This window comes from Palaemon carinicauda, chromosome 7, assembly GCF_036898095.1.
Source record: "Palaemon carinicauda isolate YSFRI2023 chromosome 7, ASM3689809v2, whole genome shotgun sequence".
Classification (NCBI taxonomy): Eukaryota; Metazoa; Arthropoda; class Malacostraca; order Decapoda; family Palaemonidae; genus Palaemon; species Palaemon carinicauda.
In genome coordinates, this window is record NC_090731.1 from 134,580,358 (window position 1) to 134,591,726 (window position 11,369).

General features: G+C 35.0%; 1 protein-coding gene across 1 annotated transcript in view; it reads left to right on the forward strand.

The window, feature by feature from the left end:
- Positions 1 to 5,727, forward strand: part of LOC137644020 (G1/S-specific cyclin-D2-like) — a 71,639-nt gene extending 65,912 nt beyond the window's left edge. Inside the window, exon 5 of the mRNA XM_068376900.1 lies at positions 1,171 to 5,727. Coding sequence (XP_068233001.1) covers positions 1,171 to 1,287 — 117 coding nt within the window. The 3' untranslated portion in view covers positions 1,288 to 5,727. The remainder of the gene's footprint in view (positions 1 to 1,170) is intronic.
- Positions 5,728 to 11,369: the final 5,642 nt, after the last annotated feature.

Genomic DNA, 11,369 nt, shown 5'->3' on the forward strand with positions numbered 1-11,369 from the left:
ACGGTCATGTGAATATCGATGAGTTCAGTTTTTAATGGATTTCTGAATAGCCTATGCGGCTGTGCATTCTCTTCATGTAATCGTAATGATAAACCAATCGTCCTTGCCTTACCATTTTGCCTTTTTATTCACACAGGGCGCTGATTATATACATGAAGGTACTCCAAAGTGTCAACCAAACACATCGCAAAAGTGATTTGTTTGTTACCGAGTAAATAGAAATGCATAAGTTGAATTAACGTGTTACCTCCCTCCCTTACATTTATTTCACCTCGTTGTTTATAAATGTCAATGAATGCAATGTCGTTACCTCCTCAGACTTCAGTGAAAAATATTGCTTATCAGGATAACTCAAGAATTGGTCAAAGGATTAAAATGACCTTTGATGGAGTAATCAGTGGATGACTTATAATTGATTAGCTGGTAACTATTAGTGAAGAGAAATCATCTTTCCCATTATTATTACTCTTAGTTAAAGACATTAACTGCCATGCAAGAGAACTCGGATGATTTGTAGCGAAAATGACGTTAATTGTCGTAAACAGTACCTTGTTCGCTATAGCAAGTTTTCGTTACTTGGCGGAAGTATGCTATTACTAAATGCAGCTCTTGCTTAAGGTGGTTTGACCCCATTTTGAACTTACATGACATTCACCGTTGCTAATTAATGGGGGTGCGTTTTTTCGAGGACCAAGAGCAGAGGAATGTATTTTTGATATCTTGATTGTTCATTTATTAGTTTTTCCAAAATAAACCCAATTATGTGTAAAGTTTCAATGTACTCTATCAAGATACGGCATCAAATTCAATTATTTATTTGTGTGATTTGAGTTGATATCTAAGTTCAAAGAGTATATTTGTAGCAAGAAAACAGTAGCGAAATATATTTCGACCTGCCCAAATTCTCTTTGGGTCTGGTGTAGTAGAGATTGTTTACAAACTAAAGTTTTTTAGGTAAACCTTTGGTAGAAGAGTTTCGACTTGTTTTTTATGGATGCTGCAAGGAAATGGATACCAACACACTACCTCTATTATGCCTTTGTCATTTACTAGTTTTGCCGAGCTTTTAAATTAACCCTCACGTAAATAACTCTGATTATCACATTCAAGTACTTGCTGTAAGTTACACATGAATAAACTTTATCAAAAATTTCTCTTCATTTATTCCAGGATTGTTTGAAGGAGTGCCATCGGCAGATAGAAATTTGGACTCAGAATAACTGCCTAGACAGTTCCTCGGCGTCAACGTCTACCACACCAACTGATATGCAAGATGTCTATTTCTGACGGAGGTACCGACCCGCTAACCTCCGTGTCAACTACCCTCGTCATCATCATCGTTATCATTATCCCCCAACCACCACTACCACAGCTACTACTCATCTCGTGGAGGAGAAGGAGATGGAAATGGAGCAGGCCCTGGGGGATGGCCATCTTGTAGGGGGACCCCATGGGGTTTGTAGCCCCAACACTGCCACATCCTGCAGTCGGTGACTCGGGGTTTGTGAAGCCCCGTTGGATACCGACATCACCGGTGGAGGTTGAGCTGCTGCTACAATTGCTATTGCTACCAATCCAGCCGGTGCTGGCGTGGGACCTGCCGCCCCTGTAACCCCTACCCCCCTCTTATAGGGACGACCGACCCCACCACGCCTACTATGTGCACAAACTAGTCGGGTCGCTAATTTATGTTGGATATAAACTGACATAAGCTGCTGCTGATGCTATTGCTGTTCTGGGCAAAGTATTCAAGATGCCCATCTCTCCCTTAACGTGTACACACACTCAGAGGACCTCTTACCATCACACCCCTGTTACTACTACAACTGCTCACTTCATCACCACTCAAATACCCAAAATATTATCACCTCGGGTTCTGCATGGATGCGCCAATCTTTCCAAGTCATATCAGATAAAAGGTAGTGATCATTCATTACATGATGAAATGACGTTTCTTGATGGTGATGTTTCAGAATGAAACTATTGAATAAATCCGACTACTATCCAGACTTACTTGTAATTAGATCATTCTAGAGCTTTAGGTGGACTGCCGATACTGCTGAGACTACCAGTCTGTTGATGGCTATGATTATGTAAGTGTCAATATAGCGAAACAGATTTCGAGAGAGGGATGGTATTCATTGATAACCACTGAAAAAGGTGTTGGGAGGGAGGCCTCCTGAAGATGGGGCCAAGTAGCCTTTCTGTCCTGGGACTTTCCTTGAGCTTTACATTTCTCCTATAATTCGAGGCATAGAATCTATGAAGAAATGACAGAGACTATTTCTAGCTGTATATTCTATTCCTGCAATAGAAGTAAGGAGAGCAATATCAGCGAATATTTAGCCTTCCTTATCCCAGTCATAATAGGCACCAAAACTGTGATTCATTTTCTACTAACACTAACTTTACTTAAACAGTTTATGTACATGTATTTGCAGATGTGTTTGTATGTTTATATTACACACACTAGTGCATTTATACAAATGTGTATGGACAATACACATACAAAAATTTAAAAAAAAAGGAATTGAAGATTACAATTTAAGATAAATTTTTTGATGTGATATAACATTAGAGTGGACACACTTAAGGTTAAGTTCAGACAAGAGTATATGATAGGAGGGTGAGATTTAAAGAGCACAATGAAAGGGCATTATCAGTCCGTATTTATTGAACCACAAAGAAACATCACCGCCCAGTGGGGCCTTGTTCTCTCTAGATATTTTACTGTGAAGTATTTCAAGTATAGAATGCATCAGAATTACAGAAGACTTTATTTTTTTGAAATAAATTATTTCATTCTCGCTTATTATTGAGTGGTCAATAAGACTCATTGCGTTCCATAAAGATTAAATTCCCAAGCCTTTTGACATTGCCTGGATGTTTATTTTACTCTATTTGCAAATTTACTTAATATTTGGAAATAATGTTGCAAGGTTTTTCTCCATGTATACAATAACATATAATTACTATTGTATTCTTGTAGTTTTCTCAATGTGGTACTCACCTATGATTTCATTTTAGCTGCATTTATGTATTGTATGTCCTCCATTGCAGTATATTTATTTGTTACCTTTCCTTCTGGTTTTCACTAGTCTTCTCTGTATTTTTGCAGTAAAACCTTTTAGACCTATTAGTTTACTCTAAGCAACAAAGTCTAAGAGATCGTGCTTAGACTTCCCTATTTATAATGACTTATTTAAAACATATTTAATGCATGGCTCTGCTTTTCTTGGGAATAAGAATGTGGGTCATTATATTTTTTTTCCATTAGCTTGTTATAATAATAATAATAATGCTTCCTAAGGTGTGTTTACATGGCAGAAGAAATAACACTTTCTTTCACTGTACATTCGTCTGTGCCCGAAGGAACAGATGCATGTTTTATGACTTCAGGAAGACTCTTGAGTACACAGTAAAAATATGTACAGTATATGACACTTGAGTGTTTCATTTTGTGTAGTTGTGAGATGTAACAGGGCCTGTAAATATGTATTTTTTTCCATTTATGAGACATACCGCTTTTTCTTTCTTCTGTTTCTTTTTATTTATATATAAGCAGTATAGAATTTACTGTCAACCTAAGAAATAGATTTATACTGATTTATGATTTTTGCCAGGAAACACATCATGGTTTAATGCTGGTTTTCTCATGACCACAGAGTTGGTATGCATTTTTAATATTCCTTTTTTTTTTACTTATACACTAAGATGTCAGTAGTACAGAAGTCATTTGTAGCTGTCCCTAGTTATTGATGTGATATTCAGCAGGTGTGACTGATACTCAGCAATAAAAGGAAACTGCTACATTTCAGCGGCAAGATATATAAGAAAATGTTGGTGCCTTTTTTTCTCTTTTTCCATTCTTCCCCAAGGCATAGTATTCTCCTCCATAGGACTTAGTGCTATTTGCCTACTCTACGCTTACTCCTCAACATGCTCGATGTTGTCCATTTTTATCATTATTTATGTATCATAGGTCATGTGAAACAATTAGGTATTGCTTGTAGTCACCTATACAGTATATAAACTAATTTGACTAAACTAAGCATGGGTGGTACAGTACAACATGCTAATTTTACTGTAAAGGAAATCAATGCCTTGCTAAATGTTTTGGGATTTATCTTTCATAGATTATCATGTTTTGTTGTTTTTCCTCATCTGTTATTGTTGGTTTTCTTTCACTTGCTTTGAACATTTATGAAGCTTAAATTAACTTTGATTTTTATATGAAATTTTTATTTTGTTTCCGTTTACTCATAGTTGATGACTGATGTGATTGCATATTCAGTGCAGGACAAAAGGACCAGTTTTTCTTTTTAAGTTAACAGTTGCCCCGCATATGTGGTATACAGTTGGTATTTGCTGTACCATTCCAAATGATTTTTGCTGTAGATACTAAATGAAATACTGGTTAGTGAATGGAGTAGCCATATTTGAAGTCTGAATGGCTGTTATCTTGTAAACTGTATATGTATTTTCCAAACCTTGCAATAACCTTGGCCTGTGCAACGTATCTTAAATTTTACCCTTTGATTGATTAATCATTGTCATTTGTCATGCCTGAAAAAATTTTCAAATTCTTTTTCATCTATTATGTCACCATGACTGTTACCTGTATTTTGTAATTCCAAAGTTTATTTTTTTGACTGACAATTTTTAAGCTTCATTTTAAACAGTTTCAGGCATGGTTTCTGTGTTGCTGTCAGGTATCCCTGCAGAAAAAGTATTCTTCTAGCCATACAGTTGTCCAATGCTCTTACACAGAATTTGAAACAAAATCATCTTCATTTTTTAAATACAAGCTGTTCATGCCTTCTGGTATTTGATATATGCCATTCATGTGAATGTTATGCACTGTATTATTATTTGGACATTTTTAGAGAACATTATTATGTTCAGGTTGTCCTTTGTCCACTTCCCTGCTCTACAAGGCTACCTATACTATTTGCTGTACCCCTTTGTGTTTTAATGTGTGTGTATGCGTGTGTGTGAATTTAATTTCTGCATGTACAGGTCCTTGGGAAGTTCTTTGTGTATCCCAGGTGTGGTCCAGTCCAAACCAATCAGAATCAACCAAATAATAACAAATGTACTCTTGTTACCTCAATTTCACCTCTTTGTCTCCTGTCATTCTAAATGCCATTAGGGATCTTTTAGCCTATACCATGCTTTTAATGGCATGTCTGGATTGTGTCACCCCCTTTTATTAAGGAAAGTGATGCACTTAAGCTAGATTAATGTTTGTATAGTATGGTATACAAAGGAGTCTATACTTGATCCCTTCAGGCTTCGTTAAATTTATCAATTGTTATTTTTTATTGTACTGTCCATTTTTATGTTTCGAAATTATTGCCAATTATGATTAGGCCTTTAATTATTTGGAATTTTTTTAGAAACAGTCAAGGAAACAGAAGGATTCCTAAAAGCCTCATTGTAATTAGACTTTATGAAAACTTGTAAACATGTCTTGTACATCCTCCATCAGGTTGACTCAGAGTTCATATGGTTCCTCAATTTAGTTTTGGTAAAGTCTAAGTTCATTAGTAGGTTTGGTGGAATGCCACCAGAGAGAAGGAGACGTTCATTCAGTATGTGGCGGAAACCATTATAGTCAGTGTGAACAGTTTTAATGCTGTTTCCTAATTATATCCTTACTCAGGTCCGTTGAGAATGTAAAATCTGTAAATATTTATAAAAATCATAATTATATTTAGAAAAATATTTTGAGTTTTACTCTCTTCCCTATATTATTATTACTGAATATGAGTAAATACTGTGTTCATAATGAAGTCTATAAGGGGATCAAATTCCTCTAAAATATAAATCATAAAACAAGGAACCCATGTTGGCAAAAAACAAAAATGGTCACACCAAAATATCAAATGAATAATAGAGACAAATGAACATACTGTACATCCAACTGTTTACAGTAATTACATTAACAACAATGCACATAAATAAAACCTTATGGAAACAGAACACCATTACCTACCTTAAGATTGAAATTATCACTGATCGTGATACATTGTAACATGATGTTAGATAATACATGCGCCATCATGATTTTATGGCAGGGTCCCCCAGTTGTATAACTAATACAATTAAATTAACCTAATAAGAAAACAAACCAATTCCAGTACATGTATATGATTCTTAAAAAATTAATGGGTCTCAGTAATTAGGCGATATGTAATAAAATATATTACAAAACAACTACAGTATTTCCAATACTGTCCTTTGGAAATGAAAATGCATTTAAAGTTCAACCTTGGTTATAAGTATTAATGTTTTATGCTTGTCAATAATTAAGAAAATAGGCCAGAAAAAGGAAAAATAAGAACCTAACTACAATGACTTGTAACATGAAGCCTTAAATCCAGGTGTGAAGAAAACAAAGTTCACTTTGCAAATCTTTTTCAAGGGTCAGCTGGTGGATGTGTTTTCTTACTATGGTAAGTTTTAGTTATTAGCATTGAAGGAAATAGGCCCTATCAATGATAAAGCATAGAAATCACTGTTGGCTATATTCTAAACATGAAATTATGCGAATTTTATCAAAACCAAAGGTATTCATTAATGCACAACTCAACATTAAACTATACACATTGCTTTCAGCTAACAAATTTATACACTCCTTTGTATTATTATTATTATTATAATTACAACCCTAGTTGGAAAAGAATGATGCTTTAAGCCCAAGGGTTCCAACAGGGAAAAATAGCCCAGTGAGGAAAGGATATAAGGAAGTAAATAAACTAAAAGAGAAGTAATGAACAATTAAAATAACACATTTGAAGAACATTAATATTAAAATAGATTTTTCATAAATAAACTATAAAGAGAAAACTTATGCCAGCCTGTTCAACATAAAAGCATTCACTGCAAGTTTGAACTTTTGAAGTTCCACCGATCTAACTACCTGATCCGGTAGATCATCCCACAACTTGGTTACAGCTGGAATAAAACTTCTAGAATACTGTATAGTATTGAACCACATGATGGAGAAGGCTTTATTATTAGAATTAACTGCATAACTAGTCTTACGAACAGGAGGGTACTGTCCAAGAGGATCTGAATACAGGATTATGCAAAATCTTATGCAACATGCATAATGAACTAATTGAATGACGGTGCCCAGGCTTAATATATAGATCAGGAATATGATATTTAATAGACTGTAAATTCTTATCCAACAAATTAAGATGAGATTCGGCAGCTGAAGACCAGACAGGAGAACAATGCTCGAAACAAGACAGAATGAAAGAATTAAAACACTTCTTCAGAAGAGAATGATCACCGAAAATCTTAAAAAGACTCTCAAAAAGCCAATCTTTTTGTGAAATTGAAGAAGAGACAGACCAAATTTGTTTCTCAAAAGTGAATTTGCTATAGAGAATCGCCTAAAACTTTAAGTCATACAGGGTTAAACAAAAAAAAAAAAATAACCTTATTAAGGCTAAAATCTAGATGTTGAGGAGCCACTGTCCTACTTACAATCATACTTTGAGTTTTATTAACAGTCAACTTCATGCCCATAATTTACACCATGCGTTAATTTTAGATAAAACTCTATAGAATAAGGGATTCAGTAACACCAGATCTACATTCAGGAGATGGAATTGATGCAAAGAGAGTAGAATCATCTGCATATGCAGTGAACTTGTTTTCTAGCGCACACCACATGTCATGTGTATATAAATTAGTATGAAAAGTAATGGGCTAAGAACACTAACCCAAGGAACACCAAATATCACATTTCTATACGCACAATGGTGCTTATTAACAACAACAACTCTGTAAACTATTACTTAGGAATTCAATAATGATGCTAAGAAAATGCTCACCCACTCCCAACTGCTTTAAATTGAAAACAAGCTCCTCAGAATTAACATAGTTAAAGTCAGCACTAAAATCAAGGCTAATCATATGAACTTCTGAACCACAATCAAGGGACCCCTGCACAGCATTGGAGATTGTAAGACATAAATCAAATGGTAAACTAGGGAACAGACGACTACCTTCAGCAAACCTATTTAGACGTTTTGTCAAAAGACGTTGAAAAACTTTAGATAATATGGGAGTAATGAAAATTGTGAGCTTTCAACATTTATATAACGGAGTAACATTAACAATTCTCCCAAAAGTGCTAAAAGAACCTCTTCTTGCTAGCTTGCAGAAAATAATAGGTAACTTACAAACTAAGAAATCTGCAGTCGTTATAAAAAACAAAGGAAAAATACCATTTGGGTCTAAACCTCCATAAGGTCCATCATCCAGAGTGATTTAATTTTACAAGAACGAAAAGCTAACTTATATAGTTTAGTCTTAGGAAAACAAGAATGAGGATGGCAAAGTTTCTCATTACTATGCTTACTGTCCAACAAATCACTCAAAAGAGTTCTCTTTTCCTTTGGACAGCGGCAAGAGCCATCTGTTTTAAGTAAAGGAGGAACTGTTACGACTACACCAAAGAGTGCAGATGTAAGGGTTCCCCACCATTTATGTTCCTGGGTTGCACCAGAAAGGATTTCCTTTATGATTAAATTGTATTCCTGTTCAGTTGAAGCACAAACTCTGTGAGCAAAAGCTCTTAGTTGAGCATAGTTATTCTAAGTCAAATCTGATCTGTTACCCTTCCAAAGGTGATAGGCCTGCTGCTTTTCCCAATAAGCATGTCTTCAATCATCATTGAACAAAGATTTGTGTTTCACTCGGGACTTTAGCACACGAGAATGGATACGCCTTTCAATTAAGTTAACCATATTCTCATTAAAAAAAAAACAACAGGCTCAACATTATTATACAATAGTGGCCAAATCAAGTTAAAAAAAAAAACACTTAAAATGCCATTTCCGTTTGAATGAGATTTTATAAATATCTTATATGAATATGATACATCAGGGACAGGGCACTCAGTCATCATTGCTAATGAAATTAAGGGATGATCAGATGTCACAACTGGAAAACCTGCCTTACTTGTTGTAACCCCAGGGGAGTCAGTGTATACTAAGTCCACGCCGTTACCAGACTTGTGAGTAGCTTCACTAATGATTTGCTCACAGCCTACTATCTATTTCAAAGCCCATAACATCCTCCTTTTTAATACAAATAATGAACTAGGCTTCTGATTAATGTGATACCGAAACCACCAGAGTTTGAGACACCGGTCTAATTCAGAAAAATGGATTCAAGCATCTACTTCCCATTAATGTCTTACTTTATTTCGAGAAATGTCTTCTCAATTTTGTAGGCATGGTGAGAACAGAAATTAAGACCTGGCAACTAGGCTGACAGAATGGCGTGTGTCGACCATGACAATACAGATATGCAGTCATTAGTGGTTTGAAGTTATGGAATGATTGTTGAGGGTGCGTACATAATATGGTCATTAAAAATATTTAATATGGCTGGATGGAGGTGAAAAGATAGTAATACTTTATTAACAATAAGTATATTGTACAGAGATAGTAGCATAGCAGCTATAATTTTTATGAATAAAGTTACAAGACTTAAGTAGAATATATATATATATATATATATATATATATATATATATATATATATATATATATATATATATATATGCATAAATATAAATATATATATATATATATATATATATATATATATATATATATATATATATATATATATATATATATATATATATATACATATATATACTGTATATATATACATATATATATATATATATATATATATATGTATATATATATATATATATATATATATATATATATATATATATATATATATATATGTAAATATATAGCATCCTGCTTTTCCAATTAGGGTTGTAGCTTAGCAATTGATAATAATAATAATAATAATAATAATAATAATAATAATAATATGTATATATAAGTATAAATATATGTATATGTATATATACATGTATATATATATATATATATATATATATATATATATATATATATATATATATATATATATATATATATTTGGGCTCAGGCCCTGACATGCTGATGCAAGGGTTCCTATAGGTAGCCTTCTAACGGATATTTGCTACAGTGATACTCCCATAGAATTAAAACCAAAGGTCTCCAGGATTCCAACTCCTAGCACGAGTATCCAATAAAGGATATCGTATAATATCAGGGGACGTATTCTAGATACGACACATAGCAATCTTCACCCCAAATAGATTTAACACTTGATGTAAGGGGGAAGAGTGGCAAAAAGGAAGGGGTGCGTTCTAGGTACCTGGTGGATCCCCTTCCCTACTACTAATGCGATGCCATTCCTATTCTTGTGCCCTCCCTTAGCCCGGTGTTTTTTTCGAGATTTGGAATTTATTTCACCATGCAATCAACATCTTCGTCATATGGAAAGTTGAGTATTTAATCTTTCCTTGGTGTAATTTTGGTCTCACTTTTCACGGTTAAATTCATTAATTTAAGTGTGTTTTGGTGAGCATTGCCGATGCAGGAGGCAGTCATTTAATGACTGCAGTTGTCCTTTATATTATCGTATATTATTTAGATAGTCTGGCGACCCTTTCCTGGGTTTACGCTAATATGTTAGCTATTTAGGCAATTTATATAAGATGTGATATTGCACGCATGAATTTTAACTTTTTAAGTTATTATTCGACTTTACTGTAACGTATTCCTGCTGGAGCCCCAGTGGTACTCGATCACCTTTGCCGGGGCTCCTACTAAAGCAAAATTACCTTTGCTCATATAATACGTTTGTAAAATATTTTCCCCTGTTTAGCCTCCGTGTCTATTGTTTCTTTTTGATTCTGATGAGTTTATATATTATCCTCTCTCTGAGAGAAGAGGCTAAACGCTTCTTCCCTCCCTGAGTGATGCCGCTGGCATAGGCGGCCGTCACTGTCTATCCTCATTGCTGTCAAGTAAAACGATGTTCTTCCTGCCTCCGGCTTTGAAACAGATAGTGACATACTCAGGGTGCCCTCGTCTTGCCGACGGCAGCGTCGTCAGCTCAGGAAGTCATACTTCCCAGCTCATTGTTTTGAGGAGGGCGACATAACCTGCCACCACCTCTTACAACAATGAACTATAAGATCCTCGCCCCTTTCCCCTCTGTTGTCTTGTGACGGCGTGTTGTCACAAGATTCTTTCGCTGGTATTCTGACAATCACCCCAGCTTGCCGGGACGGTTGCGTTACCGTCAGGTGTTCTGCTGGCGGCAGTTAAATCCTTCGTCTCGCTACTGCCTTCCCTCTGACTTCCCTTCCTTGATAGGAAATTGATAAGAAAGAGGAGGGAGGGCTGAGATGTCTTCTGACGGCTGTCGGCATGAAACCTGATATACTTTGAAAGTCCTCAGCTCTCTCTTGAGTTGCCATTTGCGTT